General features: G+C 42.6%; 1 protein-coding gene across 2 annotated transcripts in view; it reads right to left on the bottom strand.

Moving 5' to 3' along the window:
- MAD1L1 (mitotic arrest deficient 1 like 1) overlaps nucleotides 1–22309 on the bottom strand; it is a 351231-nt gene that overhangs the window by 144545 nt on the left and 184377 nt on the right. For both annotated transcript variants that reach the window (XM_029957937.1, XM_018067302.2), the window contains 2 exons: nucleotides 19856–19944; nucleotides 10756–10846 (listed from right to left, as the gene is read on the bottom strand). In XM_029957937.1, the coding sequence (XP_029813797.1) occupies nucleotides 10756–10846; nucleotides 19856–19944 (180 nt within the window). The remainder of the gene's footprint in view (nucleotides 1–10755; nucleotides 10847–19855; nucleotides 19945–22309) is intronic.

The raw sequence follows: 22309 nt of genomic DNA, 5'->3' as shown, positions 1-22309 counted from the left end.
GACATTCAATTCCCAAACTACTTGGCCCTAGAAGTTACTGTTTATGCACAGCCACTGGGCAAATCATTTCATATTATACAATCACTGTTCCTTCCCACCATCCACCTGAAGAGGATCCTAATGAATGTTTATGATGCTGCCACCTCCTTCATTTCAACTTCTGTGAGCCTGAGGGAAACAGTCTGACAGCTGCCATTGTTGTAGCATAGCCATGGAAGAAGCCACAGCCCACACCCACTGTCTGTTCTCCCTTCTGAGCAGTTATTTCCCTCCCTGTTTGGCCACCTTTACCATCCCTCTGACCACACTCCAGTTGGATTCTGTTGAAACAATCCCAGTGACACTCCTATTTTATGCCCATATATATCAAGTCATGTCTACCTTTAAAAACAACAGCATGCATTCTAATAATTGTCTGTAAACATATATATATATATATATATATAAAATTAAATTCCCTGGTGTTGTATTTAAATGTTCAGGCAGCTTCACCATGTAAACATTAATCATAAGAGCTCACACATATCTAATCACACTTTTCCTTGCTCACTGAACAGACTGACCTATGAGCAAGCCCTGACTCCTTGGGAAATAACCTTAAGGTCAGCAACTCTAGTTGTGATGGATCTACAGGGAAGGCAGCTCCACAGTTGAGCTCCCTTGCAGAGGGTGCTGTCAAGAGCTTTTCACATCCCCCTACTCATAAAAATGAGAAAATTTCTGTAATTACTACTGATTGCAACTGTGGTAGTACTGCACAGAGAGAAAGAATGTATCCACTGGAAGACAACCAAAAATACACAAGAGGACCTCTGGAGAGCTCATCCTTGCTGCACAGCCTTCATGTTACTGTTTTTTCAAGTTTTTCATCTTACTAGAGCCAGAAGCACAATGAACCCACTTTTCAAAAGCAGAGTCTTTGTTCAAAAAGGTCACAATCTCAAGTGAACATCTTATGTCATGTCCAACATGCACAACAGCTTTCAGGGAATTTTTATTTCATTTTAAATGTCCTGCCAAAAAATGCAAAGAACAGGCACAGAGCTTCTGCATCATTTAGGAAACGTGGGGTTTAAGTGCTGATCAGAGGAAGCAGCAGAGTTCCTGATGGAGCTGAACCCCATGTTCGGGTAAATACAGATGTGAGGGAACACCTGGGAACACTCCCACCTGTATGGAAAACAACTGGGCTTTACAGACACCTCTGCTCCTTTCTACACACAGAACCACCTCGTGTGACACCACTGATTTTTTTTAAAAGATACTCTTCCTACAGCATTTCATTTCTCCTGCCATCCCAACTATCTATCCTCATTTACAGAGAACAGCCTTTCTACCTAAATTAGGCATCGTCTTCCATTCCACTGTTACCTGTCTTTCAAATCTAGGTAGGAAAGCTGTCAAAAACAATTACTTTTTTCTGACTAGTCTGGATCTACATCTCTCTAAAGTCTTATCAAATAACAGCAAATGGAAATTGAGGCAAATCTGGACTAGGAAGAGACTGTATCATGATCTGACTGCATTCAGGGTAATGCTGGAAGAGATGCTCTGACATTGGGGAGTTACTTCTCCCCACACACACCCCTGGGTCTGCCTGGGCACATCATGAGCTCTGATCCCTCCCAAGCCTGGTCTGGTGAGTGAATGCTCAATGCAAAGCATTTGAGTGACAGAGGTACATCAAGTTTCCCTCCTACTATTTGATAAAATTCTTCAGGGAAAACTCTTTTTTTTTTTTTTAATGTAAATCTGTGCCTCCACGTGTCAAATAGGTGGTAGGTCAGTCTGATCAAAGAGAAGAGTTCTGGGATATGTAAGATAACTTATCAGCATCTCACATGCTTGGATCCCCCTGGCAGAAGTCACATGAAGGAAACGTGTTTCTCTGATGAAAGCTGCCACCTCCATCAGGGGCTCAGCTCAGAGCATCTCCCCATCTCCTCATGTCTATTTTAACATCATTACAACCGCTGCCTGCTCTTCACTGCAACGTGAAACAGGCAGATTTTCCTCTTCCCCTCATCACACACACAAAAAACATTGCTAAACTCTGACTTATTTCTTTTCCATAACCTGGGTAACACATCCTGGTCTTCTGTCTCTCAAGAGATGGTGTCGAGTTTTCCGCATACCGAGTAGTAAAGGAAAAATGTGGCACCATAACCAGAGTATCTTCATCAGAAGAAAAAAACTGCTGGAGAATATTATGGAAAACTTTGATTTGACAAAGACCAGTGGCAAGAAGCCAGACCACAGCAGCAGAAGTTGTAAAAACCAGGGCAGCATGAAACTGTGACCTATTACTTTGTTTTAATCAAAAAACTCGAAAATAATTGGGTCATCAAACAAAGGCTGAAATGATAACAAGTAATGAAAAGCTAAAAGCCCAAAGTGGAGAGAGCTGTAACTTAAGAACGTGGTACTCACAGAAATCTGAGAAAAAACACAAAGCCTCAGTAAACAAACCTCGCGAAGTGTTATTTGCTGTACAGGTCTAAATGACATTTTTGTTTTGCTTCTGTGACATGGTAGCAGAATTCAAAGCAGCAGAAAAACAATGGAAAATGAAGAAAGAACAATTTAAAACTAATTTGTGCCATCGAATGACTACAGAGAAAAACAAGAAAACTATAAAGGGACAGTCACTCTTATCACTTCCTGAAACTTTGCTTTTTCTTTGCTGTATGATAAGTAAGATTAGAGGAGTTTAAAAGTGAAGTCTCATTTTAAAATGGTTATGTCTGTCTCCTCAGCCTTGGCTTTCACCCACAGGGTGATTCTGGGGATCAGTGAAACACACAGGAGCCTTCTGGAGTTGTTGCTTACTATACTACTTTACTAGCTCACTTTATAAGTTTTTGGGTGGGCATTTTACATACTCAACTCTGAGTTTGACTGTGTAGCTGTAGTTACTAATTTTTGTACATCCTTGATCTTTTTACCAAACAAGAACACCAAGGACTGGCGTCTCTGTCCCCATCCTCTCATGAAAGCAGTGCACACATACAGAACACCCCAGATTTAGGGGTTTAGTGACACCCTGCCATGCAACCAAGTCTTGCAGGACTTTTAAAACCTCATCAATCATTCTGCAACACCCACTCAGAAAACTAAGGTTTGTTCCAAGCCAGTTTCCTTGTACCACAGCAGGACTGGACCAATCTCCCAGTGTTTGCCCCTGCAAAACAGGACGTGCTCCAGGAACAGCCTCCTCCTCAGTGCAGCAGCACCTCATCTGCATTTTGTGCTCACCACTGATTTTTCTACTCTAGCATGGATGGCACCTCCTAAAGTTCGTGCTTCATGTGTACTGGTACAGCAACCTTTTCCAGCAGGACATTTCCCATGCCCCAGCTCCCTCTCTGCTTGCTCCAAGGTCTCTGTGCTGCCGCTCAGGTACTGACACAGCGCACTGACCTTTCCTGTTTCAGAGCTGTTCAGGAAATCCAGCACTCACCCTTCCTCCCCTTCTGCTCATCTAATGAGCTTAGTGATGCCACACAACTGCTGATATTTTCAAGGGTAGCGGCAGAGGAACATTAATGAATTTATTCTGGATTTTCGTGTTAAATGTATTATGCAAATGTTAATCAGTTTCTGCAGAACTTTGAGAAAGGTGCTGCATGAAATAAACAATACGGTGGCAGCTCTGGCAGCAGAATTTATAGAGCTTCAGGTGTTTAATATTCAATGTGTGAATTCCTTTAAAAAAATTTTTTTTAAAGGGCATGTTGGTAAAACTTCCCTGCACAAATGCGAATCTGTGCACTCCTGGTCCCTGATGTTAACAAACATTAGCAAGTCTGTTCTGAGCGTGTCCTTGTTTTATTCGACATCCACTTTGCACATCACATTTATCAGGGCCACTGAGGCCATCAAACAGCTTCTCCTTGAACCACCTAATGACAAAACTACAACTTGCTGACACGTTTATGCTTCTCCTCTCCACTCCCACGGAATGTTTCTAATTTCTGCTAATTCTAATAACTGCAATGTATTTAGAATTAACATGTACAAATATTTGCATAGCCCCAGCTAATTCAGTGTCACGTAATCCCCAAGGGCTGGATCACAGCAAGTTCTACACTCCTTCTGTGTTACACCAGTTCTGGGATATTCTTCACTACCTAATCCACGTGGCACAAGATACATCATGTTTTCTCCCAAATAACAGGTATAATCCTTCTAGCATAATTTATAGGCACATTAATGGGGAAGCTCTTTTCCCTCCCATTCATTTGGGTGGCACTTTAGCACATCCCCTTAGCAGTTCACTGTGAACACCAGAGACACCCACGCAGCAGTCTGGCCATAGTTTCAACTAATTAGCTCAAGTGATAATTGAAATGAAGGTGTAACAGCACAGGTGCTGCTCACACCAGCCACCAGGACATGCTGGGTGACTCCATGTGCTCCTCTAACCCTGCCTGGCATGTTACTGCTGGTGCCATCCCACCTCCAGTGCTGTTGTCACCCACAGTACCAGATTCACTTGGTCCCTGCTGCAATCTCAGCCAACTTGCTGTGTGAATATGCTCCAGTGTTCTATGCAAGCATTACAGATCTCTGATCTGTCATAAATTAATACCCATCATGTCTTCTATATGCAGTGAGCAACAGAGGCATTTAGGTCATGAGGAGACTCCTGAAAATGTAAAGGTAGCTCCAATTACCTGGAAATACCTTTACAACGAGGTTAGGAATTACAAATGCCAATCCTCGAGTGAAATGTCTGTGCTGCAATTGAGCTACTGGATCAATAACTGATAGAGATGGTATAAATTTAACCAAGGCACCACAGATGTTTATCACATGTTTTTCATTGGTGTTTTGAGCAAAACTGTGGAGTGACCCACAGGGTGGTCTCTGCCAATACACATTTGAGCAGATAGATACACTTCCTCACGCCAGTGAAACCCTTGTTGCTGCCTGTGAAATTTAGAAGATCATCTTTGCCTGTAAGAGATGAGCTTATTGCTGATAAAATCTGGGAGTCTATGGAATGGATCACAAATTGCTCTGTTCCTCTTCCACTCCCACATGCTCCCATGAAACTCAATGCACTGGGTGAATGGGGCAGCACGATATGATATGACCTTCTGCAGTCCTGGACCTGCACTTCTCCCTCATCTTCTCTCTACTGGGTCTCCTGCTCCATGTTTTCAGCTATTCTATCTCATAATTAAGTCCCTCTGAAGCCCACATAAATTTGTTCCTACACCTTGCCAAAAGCCATACCTGACTGAAGAGATGCCAAGTGGTTTGTCCAAAACCATTTAAAGAAGCTTCCCCCCCCACACACACACACACAGAAAAATAAAGGGCTGAACTTGGCTACCTGAGGTTTTCAATGGGGACCAGCTGTGCCACAGAGGTTAACACAGACCTCAGCAGGCACATATGAAGAAAAAAGGACAGGAAGTTTATGAAAAGGGAGAGCATGGAGATAATCCAGGAAGAAGACTCATGAGCATCTGAGGTCAATCAGAGAACCTTGAAAGGTTGACTGTGCCCCTTTAAATTTTTTAACAGTGTCAATGATTCATTCATCATTCTTCACTGGTCACAAAATGAACAGTTAGACTGTTAAATAACCTCAGCTTTGCCTTGGGTTCTTAACTCCAAGATAGTCACTGCCTGGCTGCAAAAGCCCTAAACATAAAATGAGTCATTAATGCTTAAAGAGGAAAAACATTCCCTGTCCACCTTCCCTTGGGGTACAGGCTCCCAAATGGTTTGTTAGTCCATCAAAATACAGTACTAGAATAAGGAGGAGACCAGCCCAATCACAAAGGCTGCAGAGATAAGGGAAAAGAGAAAAAAGTGAACATTCTGGATACCCAGCACTTTCAGCACTTATGGACATCTGACTTCTGGAGAACCTAACCCAGCATTCACCTACTCTCCCTGCAGAGCCTCCTGCTGTGGTGGGAGCAACCATCACAAGTTCCTGATAGCTTAGGCAGGCCAATTAAAATGACCTAAAGTAGACAAGTAGAGCAAATCTTTAGACACTCACTCTATTTGTATCAAACTGTACCAATTATGTCAGCTACTCTTACTAAAAAAATTATTATATTTCTGCTTGCAGAACTTGCTTTTCTCTTATCTTCCAATCATTACAGCTAGAGCACAACTACCACCGAAATGGACAAGTGGTTTATGTTTTAATTTGTGCAAAAATAATCACTTTAAGGCCTGGAAAAATCTAAGATTTAATTTAACCAGATTAATATCTTAAAATGTAAAATGGTCGATAACAATAGCAAAGTTAGACATTTAGAAAGGAACTCCTGCACATGCATTAATGAACACCTCAAAATACCTTAATGAAGTCATGCCAGAAGGAAAAAATACCCTCAATACTTTGTGGAGTATATTTTTTGCAGGCAATTCCTTCAAGGACACTGTAATAGGGAATTCGATCCCTTCTAGTCTGACAGCAGAATTTAGCATAAATACCAGCTTCTGTCTGGGGAAAATTTTCTGATTACTGTCCCCCCACTATGTAGTTAAGTCAACTCTTTCTGAGCTTTGAGATAATAGGCAAAAATCAGTTATTTCAATGTTTACCAATAATATTGCATTTTTAAGACTGTTGCTGTCTTACTGGCAGAAAGACCAAACACAACAAAAACAACTGTGAGCAGAGGCATCACACTCAAAGTTGGACTATTCAGACCCTTTAAAACTTACCCTTGTTGGGTTTTGCCTAGTCCCTGAGATCCTCCCCCAGTTTTCTGCCACCCTGTTCAGGTCTCCTTGACTGCCAGCATCCACAGATGATTCCTTTTACTCAGAAACAAGCAAGAAAATACAGACTTCTTCCATTTAGCCTCATAAATACACATGCACACGCTAGAAGGGATTAGACTGCTAGCTTGGCTATGGGACTAGAGGTGATTTTCAAGCCCAAACACATCTCAGTGTAAGAAAAAAACAACCCCCTCCTTGCCTTTTATCCATACAGATCCACTTATCTGAACTCTAACTGGAGTTTGATTTTTCTCACCAACCAGCTGTGAACTAATTACGAGGACTTTAACTAGTCCTGCTCCCTCTCCAAGCATATGGATCCAATTAAGTCAAACTGCAGCTGATTTTAATCAATCTTCCTTGAAGCAGCCAACCTTGAAGAATCTCTTCTTCAGCTCCAAGAGTAGAGGAGAGCAGGAAAAGCAGGAGAGTAGTATTTGCATAAGGAACACTTCACATCCGCTTGGTTGCCTGTAAACACAAGGCTCCGAGCAGTAAGAAATGCTAATTGAACACTCCTCACAAGTCTTTCCTCCCACTTTATCCAAAAAGCACTGATTTGATCAGTCTCTTTTGTTCCTGGCATGGAGCTGCACTTTTCCATCAGCAGCTCTGGAGGACAGTGGAGATCATTTCAGATAACTGAACAAACCAAACCTTTCTCTGAAATCTCTCTCTGCCCACAATGGGGCAAGCACTGACAGCCCAGCTTTCCTGGAAGTCTTTTTTGCTTCATGGGAAAAAAGAAGGGTAAGGAAGGAAGATAAAATTGTCTGTTTAAACCTACTCTTTTCATATTATTTGAATCCCTCTCCTGAGCCACACTTCAAATGTTTTCCTTAAGATAATGTCCTGGACACCCTCAACAGGGTGTCATTTCTCCACAGTTCAACATCTCTTGTGTTTTTGTAATCTGAGGGGTTTATTAGCAGTAAAGACCTGACTAGTGAGTAATATCCATGCTAAAGTCTTTATACCAGTGAAGGAAAATCAATGCAGCCTGCAGCCAGGTGTCAAGAGGAAAGGGGTTTTGGAAGATGGGGTGCGTGGAGGTGGAAAGCACCTTCAGGCATAATTCACAGCTGTCCCCACACAAGAACAGAATACAAAGAGATGTCAGATATTATATACACTGCTGGGGAGAGCTATCAGTGTGTCAGTTCACCTGCTAATACTAAGCTCAAGGAGTGTGAGTCACACAACACAAAAGCACTTTTCCAAGTGCTCGCTTGCCCTCTGGACAGTCCATCAGGGTCCCTTGCTCACAGAGTAGCCTATTTTGCAGAAATCAGCAAAATTCATATGCCAATGCTCAGATACAAAATCACTCTTCTTCACAGAAAGAGTGATTAAACATTGGAACAGGATGCCCAGGAAGGAGGAGGAGTCACTATCCCTGCAGGAGTTTAGGAAAAAACACTGGACGTGGCATCAAAGCTTGGAGTTGATGACCTTAGAGTTCTTTTCTAACCTAATTGATTCTGTGATTCTGTGAAGAGAAGGCAAACATTTTTGAAACTTTACTCCTTTCCACACAGCAATACAGTCAAAGTGACATTTTTAGTTACCAAATATTTTCTGTAATTCCATAGATTTCAAGCACCACACGCAGCTTTGGGAACTCAACAGACTTCAGTCCAATGTAAAGCAGTCAGAGCCTTAATTCTACAACCTGCCCCTTCCAAATTCACAGCTTTAATATGTCCCTTCTATGTATCTTTCATTTGGTAGATACAATTCCAGACTCAGAGGTTTCATTTAAAAAAATAAAGAAACTGCAGATAAAGATTTGCCAGAAATTGCCCTCATCCTACTTTGTTTGATTTGAAGCCATGCTTCTCCCATGTTTGTCCTTTCAGTCATCTTTCTGTTCAGTAAAATTTCCTTGTGATTTCAGCACATAGTTTATCTTGCTTTCTTTTCCCTTCATGATACGGACCTTATTTTAACCCATCATTTCCTGATGATTTCTTTCAGAGATGGGAATAAATAACATGTCAAATCAGCAACATTTCAATGACCTTATCTGAGTGTCTAATGACATTTTCAGCATATTTGCTCAGCACTGACAGAAGAGGTAAATTTCTAAGCTTACCCTTAACTTTGTGGGTTCCACTCTAACAAACCTTCTTTCAGTGTGTTTGTTAAAAGAGCCATTCTAAGCTTGGCCTGTCAAGATATTCGATTCTCAAGGTGAATAAAAATTGGGAAGGCTGATGTTTTCCCCTCTGAGGAGTTCTTGGCCATTCAGGTGGGCACACACTGATCACTGACAGTTTAGCATTCAGCTCACATATTCCTTTAATTGCACTTTCCTCTCTACTCCTCCTTTCAAAGAAGCTGCTTTTGGCATCCAGTGCTCTAAGACACAAGTCAAGTGAGAAGTTAAGGAAGGGGGAGCTACCTCCTGTTAAATACAGAGTTAAAGCCATGTCCCCAGCCTTGGCAAAGTAGATGTAAGAGCAGGACTACCTGAATTCAGCTCACTAACTTGTCTTTTGAGGGACTGGCAGATCTCTCTTTCCTAGACCTGCTACTCAAGACTTGGCATCTCAAGAGCAGCATGAGCAAACAAAGCAGATTCTTGTGATGTCTTGAGACATCACAAAGAAAATAGGGAATTCCTCTGGTCAGGCCTTCTAGGAAAGCCAGTATTCACTGAAACACAATGCAGGCAAATTAAACATGACCTGAATTGTAATCTGCCCTGAAACCAAAGCTGCTGTTGTGTTTGTTGGAGACCTAAGCATCCAAACACCAGCCCAAAGCCTTCATCTCCTTCTGATGACTGAAACCCAATTAAAGGAGAGCTGGGTGACAGGTTTCACACTAAACATGGCTCAGCAGAGATGCTCAGCAGCTCTTAGATCCCCGCTTTATCAAAGCTGTCGCTTCTCCTGTCTCCAGGAATTGGTAATAAAAAAAAAAAGATTTGATTCACCTCTAATAGATGTCAGGATGAAATCAATGGTCTGTCTGAAATCCGAGTAATTTCAAACCTGCAGGTTTTCTACCATGAGGCATTTTATACAAAAACAGGGAAAACAAGAGGAAAAGCAAGGAAAATGAAGAGACTAAAATTGCTGAGTGTATCAGAGAGAACAGAAGGAAGAGATAAACTGTTTATAGCAGGATAGGCTTTGATTAAACAAACAGGCTCAGGTTCTTGTTTGCTCCAGCACCTTTCAAGAGGAAACACTACAAAAGTTTGAAGCAACTCCCATGCCCCTCCTCTGCACAGGAAAGCTGTTCCCAGGGTGACAGCAAGCTGAACAGTCAGTCCACTTATCTGCTGCAGGTACCCTTGCCCTCCTTCAAGGAGGGTGAGACTTCATGGATCTACCCAGAGTGAAAAGCTGAACACCTTCTGCTGCAGAGGACAGCACTTACCTTTCCCCAGGGAAAGGTAAGACACACACAACAGCACAGCAAAAGGAACACACCTTCCGTCCGTCTGACTCTGCACCCATCTGCGGTCTGAAGATGCTGCCAGCTCATCCTCTCAACAGCACTGCTAGCTCCTGGCTTGGAAAACTCCTACATAATGAGGCCACACACCAGTGGTCTCTGCCTCCATTGCTGCCAGCAGCAGAGTGGAAACTTCAATACCAACAAAATTCAAAATTTCACATTGGCTCCATGTAGTTAACTCTGTTTACGCTCCCACTTTGGCATGAATGAATTTGGGGACAGACAACTTCTAGCAGTGGAGATACTTAACATGTAGCAATTTTTAAGGCTCCAAGAAGAAGAGGTTCTAGGGAAAGGCATTGTAAAAGACAACTGCAGCTGTGTGATTGCATCTGACATCACACCACTCCAATAACAGAGACACAGGTGTGCTGGTGCAGCTGGCACAGGCTCCCCAAAGGTGCCTTGCCCAGATTGAGGGATGGGAAGTTCCATGCTGGAAGCATTTGGTCACATCTGTTAGAACAGCTACAGTGCATGGACCATGTCAGGCTCTCCAGCTGCTCTGGACCTCCACATTCCTACCTGCACAGTGAGCTTCTCCAGTTTCATTTCCAGAGCTCTGTTCTCCTCTGCCAGCTTGCTGCGTTCAGCTTCCAGCTCCTCAATTTTCAGCCTGGGGAAGAAGGGAAAATTAATAGACTTTGTGTGTCCCTGCATGGTCCCACCACAAATAACCAAATAAAGCATGAAATCACAAGCAGTATCAGATTATTCCTGTATTCAGTACCACAAAGTCACACTACTGAGGCAGCTGAAACACATGATTAAAAGTGACATGTTTATATGATGAAAATATAATTTGTAAAAGTATATTAAAAATATATAACTTGAATATAAAGCAAATTCAGCTTGGATACCTTCTGAACCACACACTGATCCTAGACCATCATGTTTAATAACCGCCAACAGCTAAAATCTCCATGAGGCATCAAATCTCTTTTTGATCTGATTTATACTTTTGGCCTTCACAACACTCCTTGGCAGTAAGTCCTACAATTTAATTATGTGCTGTATGAAAAATTAGTTCAGTTTGTTTTATACTTCACATGTGATTATTTCACTGAGTGCCCGTTAGTTCTGCTTTGAAAAGTCAAGAATTATTGTACTGCACTCCCCTCTCCACACCACATTACAGGCCTCCTCTATTATTTCCCGAAGAATCTCTGTTTACTCTTTCCTCACATCAAGGATTTTCCATATTTCTTCTCATCTTTATTGTGCTTCCTTGTTCCTTCAAGTTTTATACAGACTTTTTGCTATGAGAAAAGCTGGAAGTGTAAGCAGCACTCAGATTTTTTCAGTGGCACAACGAGGATTTCTGTTTTATTCTCAACTTCTTTTCCAATAACTCCCAGTACTCTATTTGTATGTGTAGCTACAGAACACCTACCCGATATTTTTACAAAACTGTTCTCAATAATGTAAGATCTCTTTCTTGAGTGACAACAGCTCATTTAGAGCTCAGTGTTGTGAGAGTAAAAGTAAATGTGGTTTTTGTTATGTTCATGAGTTTGGCAATTATTGACGTACAACTTCATTTCCCATCTCGAGAAGCACTGTGAGATTCTTCTGAAACCCTGAACATTCTGATAAGCTGAATAATTTCATATTATCTCAAAGTCTGCCACCTCACTACCCACAAACTCCTCTTTGTGTTGGACAAGTTCCCAATAAAAACTATTCTTGGGTCTAGTGGAAAACCCTCAGCACTGTAAAAACATTTATTCTTTGATTTTCCACCTTTTAAATTTGAATTACATAAGCAAATTAATGGAAGAAAAATGCATGAAGCTTTACAAACTGGAAAGATAATATAGTATCTCTGGCTCAGGAAATCCTGGAGACAAGGCACTAGAAGCCAGGAGAGCCTCCTGACAAGGCACCCCAGCAGCTCTGCCCTATTCACATGGGCATCCACCATTGGTCATCCCCACAGACAGTACACTGGGACAGCCAGACCTCTGGGATTTTTATATTCTTAATAATCCAACAAAGAACCTTCTTTCTTATTCCATCAAATAAAGTTTCTTTGTGACCTTTGGCTCAAAGCTTTTGGAAAGGTCAAGCACATTAGATCAACCATATCAACCTTAGACAAATGACTGGTGAATCCTTCGGAGAACTCTATCAAACTTGTTAGGCAGGAGATATATACATATAAAACATTGGATATAACATTTTTGCTTGCATTGAAGTACAGAGTAGAAAACCTTGATGCTTCTTCAAGACCCTCACCTTTCACATGTTAATTTCTTGGAATGAACTGTGCTAATGCATGGATCTTTGCATTCAATTTTCTCAGGATCCTTTTTCTGGAATATTTTTTTTAAAAATTATCTTGCTTGATAATACTCACTTTTAAATTATCTAAATTAACCTGAAAATCCTTGCACCATGACAATAAAGAATGCACCCATCTGCCAATATCCCAACATTATGCAACAGCAATTTCAGGTACAAGGAAAAAGTCATCTCTCCTGTTCATCGGGCAAAAGTTACACACTTTTCCACAGAGGCTGGTACACCATGTTCAGCACAGAAATGTCTCCTTTTTAAATATGCAGCTTGGATTGTTTAAATTATTTGTAAGCCTGACCCCTGCTGGCAATTTTCAAATATTATACAGGATCATCTTTTTTTCACTCATGGAAGCTTCTAAAATGCCGAGGTGCAGCTTTAGCACTGTCTAGGCCATTAAAAAATACCATCGATATAACTTCCAGAAGAGACACAAAACTAGTGGGGATGGAGGATGCTGGAACAGGAGACTGAAAAGGTCGGGACAAATGGAAATTCAAAATGGAATTAATGCTCTTAACAGCGCCTTTCTAAATGGATTGTGGAACAGGCCACAGAAAAGGCAATGCTTTTCTCTGAGGAACAACAGCACAACAGCTCCTGAAAGGTCAGAGCCAGACACAGGACTCTCATCAGTACTGTCTCCCTACTTGACATGCTGAATTTTAATTTGGAACAAATTTCTCCTCATCCAGCCTCACAAATAAGCTGTGATGTTGCCATTATCTGCCTGCAGAACTTGTCTCCGTGTGGAGGTTGAAGCTCGGGCCTCTCAGTTGCCCTTTAAAAAAATCATTCACAGCAGTTGCTAGAAAACACTTCTCAGATCTGAGACACAAGCAAGCTGTAACAAGGGTAGGTTCAAGTCATTACATTTTTGTGCTATTTCACCTGCAATTTTAAGATTCAACAATTTTTTCATGCCTTTTGTGCCTCACTGAAGAGCAAGGGGTGAGTCAAAGCCTGGGGCACCAGCAATCAGGCAGCAGACATAGAATCCTGAAATGATCTGGGTTGGAAAAGACCTTAAAAATCACCTTGTTCCAACCCCCCTTCTAACACCTTCCACTAGACCAGGCTGCTTCAAGCCCCATCCAACCTGGCCTTGAGCACTTCCAGGGATGGGGCAGCTACAGCTTTTCTGGGCAACCTGTGCCAGGGCCTCAGCACCCTCACAGGGAAGAATTTCTTCCCAATATCCCCCCCAATCCTGCCCTCTGTCAGTTTGAAGCCATTCCCACCTGTGCTATCAGTGCATGCCACGGTCAAAAGACCCTCTCCAGCTCTTTTGTAGCCCCTTCAGGTACTGAAAGGCCACAATAAGTTCACCCTGGAGCCTTCTCTTCTCCACACTGAACTTGGTTTGACCAAGCTCAGTCAGACTGCATCCTTCATGACCAGCAGCAGGCACAGGAGCCCCTGTGAGCTGAGGGTCACAGCCTCTTTCCCCTGAGCATAGCCCTGGGCTCACCCCCACATGCCTGCTCTTTCCCAGTGTCCCAGCCATCGGAATATCCTCCTTTCCAGACACAGTGTAGGGCTTCCCAACACACTCCAAGGGAGGCTGGCCCACCAAGGCACGAGGAGCTCCATGGCTCTCCTTCAGAGACAAAACTTGCTGCTGAGGACCAAGAACATTGCTGTAATGTTTTTGTACCAGGAGGTTTTCAGGACTGACTAGTGCTTTCACCACTTATCCCTCTTCTAACCTATTTTTAACACTGTTAAGTGTCCTGGATCTCCAGTGGGAAAGCGTTAAGAACCATTAGCAAACAGTTTGTGCTTTTCTAGCTTTGCTTTCCAGCCCCTTGGGGAACTCTTCCCAGTGGCAAAGAGAGAGAAGCAAGGGAGATCCTATCTATATATAAACACAGCAAAGCATTTGCAGCTAGTGGTTAAGATATGGAAGTCAAATACTGAAAAATATTTACTGGCCTGGCACTTTGAATTTTTTCATTTATGTAAGTTGAGGTTCTGCCTTTGGAAGCACCAGCCTTGGTGTGTGTCCCTTGTGTCTTTCCTGTGCAGACACCTGCACAAGAGACGGGATACCCCAATCTGCATGCCTCAACTTGTTACACATGGGAGTTACCCTCAGGTGGGGAGAACAACCCCAGATATTCATGTTAGAACACAAAAAGCAGAGTACAGAAAGATCTGGGTGCAGCACAATCATCTACCAGCCCAGTGTTTAGCTCAGAATGAATCCTAGAATAGTTTGGGTAAGAAAGGAACTTGGAGATCATCCAGTTCCACCCCCTGCCATGGGCAGGGACACCTTCCACTACATCAGGCTGCTCCAAGTCTCATCCAACCTGGTCTTGAATGCTGGTAACTAATCTAAAAGCAGCCTTGTAGCATGAGAAAGGAAGAAACATTGGTTACTTTCTGAAAAACTGACACCATTCTCAACTTTTGTGATACAAGGAAAAAAAACCCAAACATTTGATTGAATCTCTGGAGAATTCGCGAATTTCTCCACACAGGGTTTTGAAAACATAAAATATTTACACTCTAGCAAAGATCTGTTCACATTTCTCGAAGACTTTTCCTGCATCAGATGCAGACAGCTTAACCCAGAGGCAATCACTCCACAGGCACAAGGAATTTCAAGACACCTCCACAACCTTTCAGAAGATCAAATTCAGTGCAAGAACAGAGATTCATAGGCATTTGTTCAGACTTGTGGATTTTCCCACTTTTAAAAGCCAAGCTTTATACTGCCTCCACTGTATGTTTCATTAGCTCAAATTAGAAGAGGGAACAAGCAGGAAGAAAAGAAAAAAAAAAAACCACAACCTACAGCTTCAGGTCTCCTGCAATGACACTTGTGAGAATCAGAGACATCCCAATGTGTGTGTTCCACCTGTATAAAAAGTGCTTAGATCATGAGACAAGGCTGCTCCTATTTTAGAAAGAAAAAAAGGGGGGAATCTGTTTGATTTTCAACAGCATCTAGGCACTCCAAAAGTCTCTCTCAGTCCAGACCTCTTCAGTGGAGTTAACTGGTGAAAACTGCCCCCCCCCTCACCCTTTTATCTTTGTTTTATTCGTTTTTAATGCTCTCAGCTGTGTTATGTGATTGCCTGTGGAGCAGCATGGATATCACCAATGAGGACATGCCTCACGGAGGCCCCATCTGCAAAGAGGACATGGCCATGTGGAAAAGCTATTGCTGAACAGGAAACTATTGAATGGAGCAGAAAATGTATGTGTTGGGAAGATGCTATTAAGGGATCCAGATGGCATGGAGATGGTGTTAGGAGCAGAGCAGACAGAATTCCAGCAAGTGTGACTAATGGGCATTGGCAAGGACATGAATTTCTTTTGAATTACTGTAACTCTACCCAGTCACTAAATCCACAGAAAACATTTAGGATTTACTGGGGTTGCAGTTTGACAGCAGAAGGAAAAAGTTCAGATTTGTTCCAGCTGAAAGGGTCCTTCAGCTGTTGACACTTAAGTCTTTGTGAAGTTCTTTCCAAACATATTCCTTGTATTTATAGATTATGAAATACTAGTTTCTGCACAGTTATCACCTTCCCTCTTAAAGCTGCTAATGCCTAAATGCTCCCACAGTGCAAGAACTCAACAGGTTGACCACTGTTTCTTTTCAATAGGATCTGCAGAATATAAACAAATATGATTTCAGAGGGAGCAGCAAGAAGTGTGAGAAATGACAGCATTAGCACTGGCTTTTATTGTCTCTTCAGAAACGATGATGCTGGGAGAGAGTTTCACATTTAAAGTTATAAAAGGTCTGACGAAAGAGCACTCTGTTCTCAAGAGAAGGAGGAAAAACTGATAAAGTCTTTCAAGTTTCTGGCTGAAAATTTACTTTCCATACTAAAGAAAAATGAGACAAAAGATATATTTTTAAAAGCTCTCATTCACTCACAGGGGGTGAATACAGATTCAAAGGATTAATATGGATTTTTTTTTTTCTCCTTTATGTCTCTCCTGCTTTTGTTTTCAGAAGTTAGCTCCTAACCACGGGGCCTAAATGGAAATGCCTGGAGGCTCAGTCCAGTCCTGTTCTGCAGACTCCCCTCGCTGGCTTCTGCTGGTTTTCCTCTGTTTTTCACATTCCTCAGGGGAGCAGCTAACGGGTGAGTCTGGGCTCACTGCACTGTAGTTTATGGGATTTCAAAGCCCACAATAAACTACAGAAATAATAATAATAAACAATAAACTCCCTCATAAGATGTGGCATTTCTTTCCCCACTTTCCAATTCAGAAGTGTGCATTCTTACCCCTGTTTTCTCCCAGAATTAGTTTCTGGCAGTGGTCTGTAGAAGAAAGGAGTAACATCTGAGCTTGTGTTGGTCACTTCTCCTTAGCAGCTATGTAACATTGAGGCAACTGATCCTGTTGAGGCCCAGAGGATACAAGAGGAAGATGAGCAGAGCAGACCTAATCCCTTCCCATTCTGATCTCTGTTCTCCTCCAAACCCCTTCTGTGCTTTAATCACAGCTACCAACTTCACTGCTGCTGTACAGAAAGGACACATCCAGCCAAGCCATGAGAAGTGTTCTGCTGTGGATCACAGCACATCACTCCTGAACCCCAAAGGACTGGAAGAATATAGTGATTGATTTTGGGTTCCTTTGAGAAGGAGCCTCTTCTACAAAAAAAGGACCCTGCCCGGTTTCTTGTCCAATGCACAGAAAATGCACAGTAAAGTCCAACCACATCTTTTGATAGCTTAAGTCAAGAAACATAAGAAAAAATCTTTATGGAGTTAATTCTGCAATACTGAATGAAGTGCTTGAGAGTCTGAAGAGACACCTGAAGCAGTAATAGTAGCCAACAGTAAGGAAAAAGGAGCGAGGACTGGCTTATAGTGCTCCAGCAAAGAGAGTTACAGCAGAAAGAGAATTCCTTGCACCAAGTCATTTCATGTTAGAGCTGAGCAGTGCAAAGGGTCATCAAAATCAAACAAATCCTTTTGGAACAGCTCTGTAGCTTAATGACCAGCATCAGGGCCTGGGACGAGTATTTAAATCAGCCATAACAACAAAAAGTGGTTCAGTAAAAGATGACAAAAAAAAGCAGTCTAGAACTAGAATGTGGGACTGTGGCTGCTGTGCATCCACAGCATCAGGAGCAAGCAGTACTGAAATGGGAGAGAGAAGAAGAAACAAAATAACAACATAAAACAACTGCAGAAACTTGGCCTCTGTTGAAACAGCCTTCAGTGCACAGCCCATGGCTGGGGAACAGCTCTGCACCATCAAACACTGCACTGGGAATCAGCCTCTGTTTGAGACATACTTTGTGTGAAAGGTTTAACACCACTTCATGAAAAGAGGGGAGAGATGAGATTAGTGGTTAAAGAAATTCTTTAAAATGAAAGAGAGGAAAACATTATCTAGGGGAGTTAAGGGCAAGAGTTAAGAGCAGAAGCAAACACCACAAACCCATAACAAGGGGATACTTGCAAGCTTCACTTGTGCCTACCTAGGAAATAGATTTTAGTTCAGGGCAGAGCCAGACATCTCCATCCCCACTGCCAAGAGCCTGCCACAATGTGGAGTGATCCTGGACTATGTGGCAATCCAGCTGTTTCCCCCTACACACGCTGTCCCTGAAGCTGCTCAATTAATAGATGGTAAACGCTGTTCAGGGAAGATAAACACCAAATAATGAGTCTTGGAGGGGAAAATAAAGAGACTGAACATCTCCTAGATGAAAGGGTGCTGCAGCAATACCAACCAGGGAGGAAGAGACTGAGGAGGTACTGTAGAAATACTCTGCAAACCTGCAGCTCCCAGAAGACAGCAAACAGGCTGCTGGTTTTGCTGACACACGGGTATGTTATTAATCAGGAAGGGCAAGTTTAATGTTGCCAAGGAGGTGCTGAATACTCCTGCAGCAGTGTAAACCTCAGGTTTCAGAGGGTCCAGTGTGCCTTAGCAAAGGAAAAAACTGAATGAGCTAACAAACCTGCACAATAGGGAAAAGCCAATGGAGACAGGTTTATTTCCTTGAAAAAGGGAAGCCATAGTGTACTATTCTTTACCAGAACTCAAACATATCATAGAATAAAAAAAGGAGATGTATGCCTTGGGCCTCCAGAACTATTACAGCATCTTGAGGGAACTATAGGAGTGAGTCCCTAAGATTAGGTGTGCAGCCCTAAAACGTATTGGAATAGCTTAGCTGAACATGTGTTATTTTCAAACACCTCCCTCCTGCTATGGAACTGGGCTTTCAAAGCCATAAAACAAGCTCCAGAGGCAAAGCACAAGAGCAAAGTCATAACATACAGGCCAGTAATTTCTGCTTTCTGCAGGATTCTGCTTGCTGCAAAATCTTGCTTTCAGTCCTATGAGGCAGTCAAGCTTTATTGTGATGGAGCTGAAAATATAAAAGAATTAAGAAGTAAAACTCCAGCCAAAGTCTTACATCAGCTGAGAATAAAAAACTCAGCCTGTCAAGATCTGATTTTCTCAGCTTAAATAAAAGGAACTTCATTAAACATTCAGAAACAGATGAACTTTTCTGTTCTCAGTATTTATTGTGTCACCTGCTTTGCAATGGAAGCCATAAATGCTTCAATAAATACATGGAAAGGTTGTCTAGCTTCACTGTAGCTTTTGTAAATGCTCATGTATCCTCTGCTGAAATGCTGTTTTGTAACTTCTCTTTCACTGAATCACAACAGGTACCTCTCTGCCATCTACAGCAATGCACAAGGGGAAACATCCCTCTTTTATCTCCAGTGCTACACATGCATCAGTAGCACAAAAGCTGGATTCTAAACCTCTTCACAGAGATGCCAACAGATCCTGTATTTACAGTCGAGATTTGGTCAAAACAAGAACCAAAGAGCAATGCTGTTTCCACAGGAAAGAAAGTCAACAGGGGAAATAGTGATGCAAGAGCCAGTCTTATGAATTAACTGACAGCTGGAGACCCCAAATACTAAAAGAGAAGAGCCTGAAGCCTCCCAAAAGATAGCAAAGCTTATAAAATATCTGAATGCAGGACAGATCAGGGGCTGAGGGTTTCTGTTAATGCTTCATGGATTTCTCACATCCATAAAAGCTGGTGAGAAAAGTAAAAAGTGTGCTTGGGAAAAGAGCATCCTACTTCAGGAATACACAGAAAACATGTTCTGATCAGTGCTACCACAAGGCAGCCTATGAACACAGGCAGTCTGTAAACATACACTTCATGCATTGTAGGTCCTGCACATGGTGCTCTACCATGAGATGACAATAACCAGAGCAGGTTGTGAAACTACCCTGGGCATTTCCCTTCTCATTAGTTCCACTGAAAATAGCAGAATCTGTTCAGCCTTCCCCTTGTTTTGCCTACCTGAGCGTGTCCACCTCCTCCTTGGTGATGACAGTGCTCTGCTCAGCTGTGCTCTGCTGAGACTTCAGGACCTTCATCTCCACCTCCAGCTGCAGAAGAGAAAAGGTGTTAGTTCCTCCAGCACTAGCAAGGGGTACACATGAACAGCAAAGGGAGGAGGAGGGAATCACGATGTTCTGCAGAGATCAGAGTATTTTCAGAATATGGATGTGAAGCACAACTTCTCACATGTTGAATGACAAAACCTCAGTTAACCCTGCTTCCCTTTGCAATCCCTTTTGCCTTCCCCAACATCTTCTCTAAGGTAGATAAAGCACAGAAAGTTGACTTTTACTAGCAAAGCTTCTGCTCCTCTTACAGATATTTCCCCTATCATTCCCCACAGATAATGGGATGCAGAAAACTCTGTGTGGCATTAGGAGCTCGTTGGTACCTGAGATTCAGTATTGACAGTTCAAGCTCATTTAGCTTCAATTCCTCCCCAGAAGACACAAACCACAGGATTACACTGTCTTGTCCAAGACAACTCCAAGACATATATCCAATCCAAAAGACTGGGGAATATTTCCAGCACTTTCCAATATATACTTCTAGCTCCAGCTGCTCAGGTAGCTCTGGCTGAACAAACAATTAAGAATACTTTCTGCCTCTGGCTTTTTTTGGGAAGGAATTCACAAGAAAGTACTTCAGAACTCTACAGACATGAGAACTTCTTACCCAGACTCTACCACTCCCAGGCTCCCTGACTTGTAGCAATCTGGATCCCTAATTCAGCAATCAAGACAACGCACAAATTGATAAACTCCATATGTTACTTGTTTCCAAACCCCTTAGAAAGTGATTTATTATGAAGTGTAAGCAGAGACAAACTACCTAGAGGATACTCAAACTTCTGTTCCAGCACCTTCTCCCAGCATAGACCTTCTTCACACTCATCCTTGAGAGTCTGGACTTCCTTTTGTCATCTGTCTTTTACCACCTGGTGGCTAATTCTCCTAATAAATCTATTGACAGAAACTATATTTTTCACTCAGGAGGAAAATAATAAGCAATCCAGACTTAATTATAGATGCAAAACTTATGACCACAGAGAGTTCAGTGCTCAGCATCAGGAAAGTAATCCATTAATTCACCATTCCCTGCAACAGCATGGATTAGACTTGCAGAGCAAAATCACATTGCAATGGCAAACTTCTGCAAGCTTCTTGCAGAAACTCCTCAATTTTACAAGGAAAAGGAGCATCTTGACACAGGCAGTCATATTACTCAGCCAGAACTGAAATTCTGACATACTGCCTCTTCACCCTTCCGTGCTTACCAGAAGAGACAGGCAGAGCAAAGCAGAACTGTTAGCAGGAAAGGCAGAAAATGGATGTTTGGATTATTCTCCCTCCCCTTTCTGACACCACAGGAACAGAGCAGAAGAGAGAGAGGGTCGAAAAGATGTTTTAACCAAATTTCCCCCTGGCAGCCTGAAGCCCTGCATTCTCCCCCTGCCTGTCAAAAAACATCCAGGAATAAAAAATAAGCAAAGGCCCACCTGCATCATCAGGCTGTACAAATGTGAATGTATATTAGTTGCCTGATAAGATTATCACAGCCAGAAATGCTTCCCTCAATTTTCTGATTACTGAGCTTATCTCTCCCAGCTCAGCCCATCACAGATGGTTGGGGATAAAGCAAGCACACCCGATAATTCCAGGAATGTGAATAAAAGGTACGGGGATGAAGAGCAGGCTTCAATTCCAACCTTCTTCTAGCAGGAAAACACTCATTATGCTTCCTGTTTCCCGTGCCTGCTGAAGCCTGGATGTGTTTGCTATTGGGAGTTTTGGGCTGCTTTCTGGGATGTGTGAGGACAGCATTTGAAGATGGAAGGGCTGGTGAGTACGTTATTTATCACTGGATAAGCCTCGAGTCCTGCTGCCACCTGCTCACCCACACGAGCAGATAAATCACAGCCGCCTTCTCAGGGGAGGAGGGACAGAGGGGCAGGCAAGTAATCTGCTGTGATTTGGGGTCTCCTGTGTTGGCTGCACAGAGAGGGAAAAAATGGAGTGTGTAATGGGAAAAGGAGACGGGAGAGTGAATGCGCGCGAGCTCGAGTGAGCGCTGCCGTGAAGCGTCAGTGAGGGTCTCGCCTGGTGCCCAGTGGTGACAAATTAGTGCCAGGTATGCTCAGCAAGGCAGGGTGAGACACTGCTGGGTTTCTAAGAATAAGCTGTTGAAGGAGAACCAGCAAGGAAGGGCACATGGACTGTAAGGGCATTTCATGTCATTTCTGTGTTCCTCCCAATTTTCAAGCGCCAAAACTACCCAGACTGAAAACCTGATGTGCCCAAGGCGAGAAGGGAGAGGAGGGCCAGTGATCTCAGTGCAGATGAAACTGGCTCGAGCAGTGAGATGTTGAAATGGACCTTCCCAGAACTAAGATTAAAACTACTCTGAGCCACA

This window comes from Manacus vitellinus, unplaced genomic scaffold, assembly GCF_001715985.3.
Source record: "Manacus vitellinus isolate BGI_N305 unplaced genomic scaffold, ASM171598v3 scaffold_12_pilon, whole genome shotgun sequence".
Classification (NCBI taxonomy): domain Eukaryota; kingdom Metazoa; phylum Chordata; class Aves; order Passeriformes; family Pipridae; genus Manacus; species Manacus vitellinus.
This window is presented reverse-complemented; position numbering and strand designations above follow the sequence as displayed.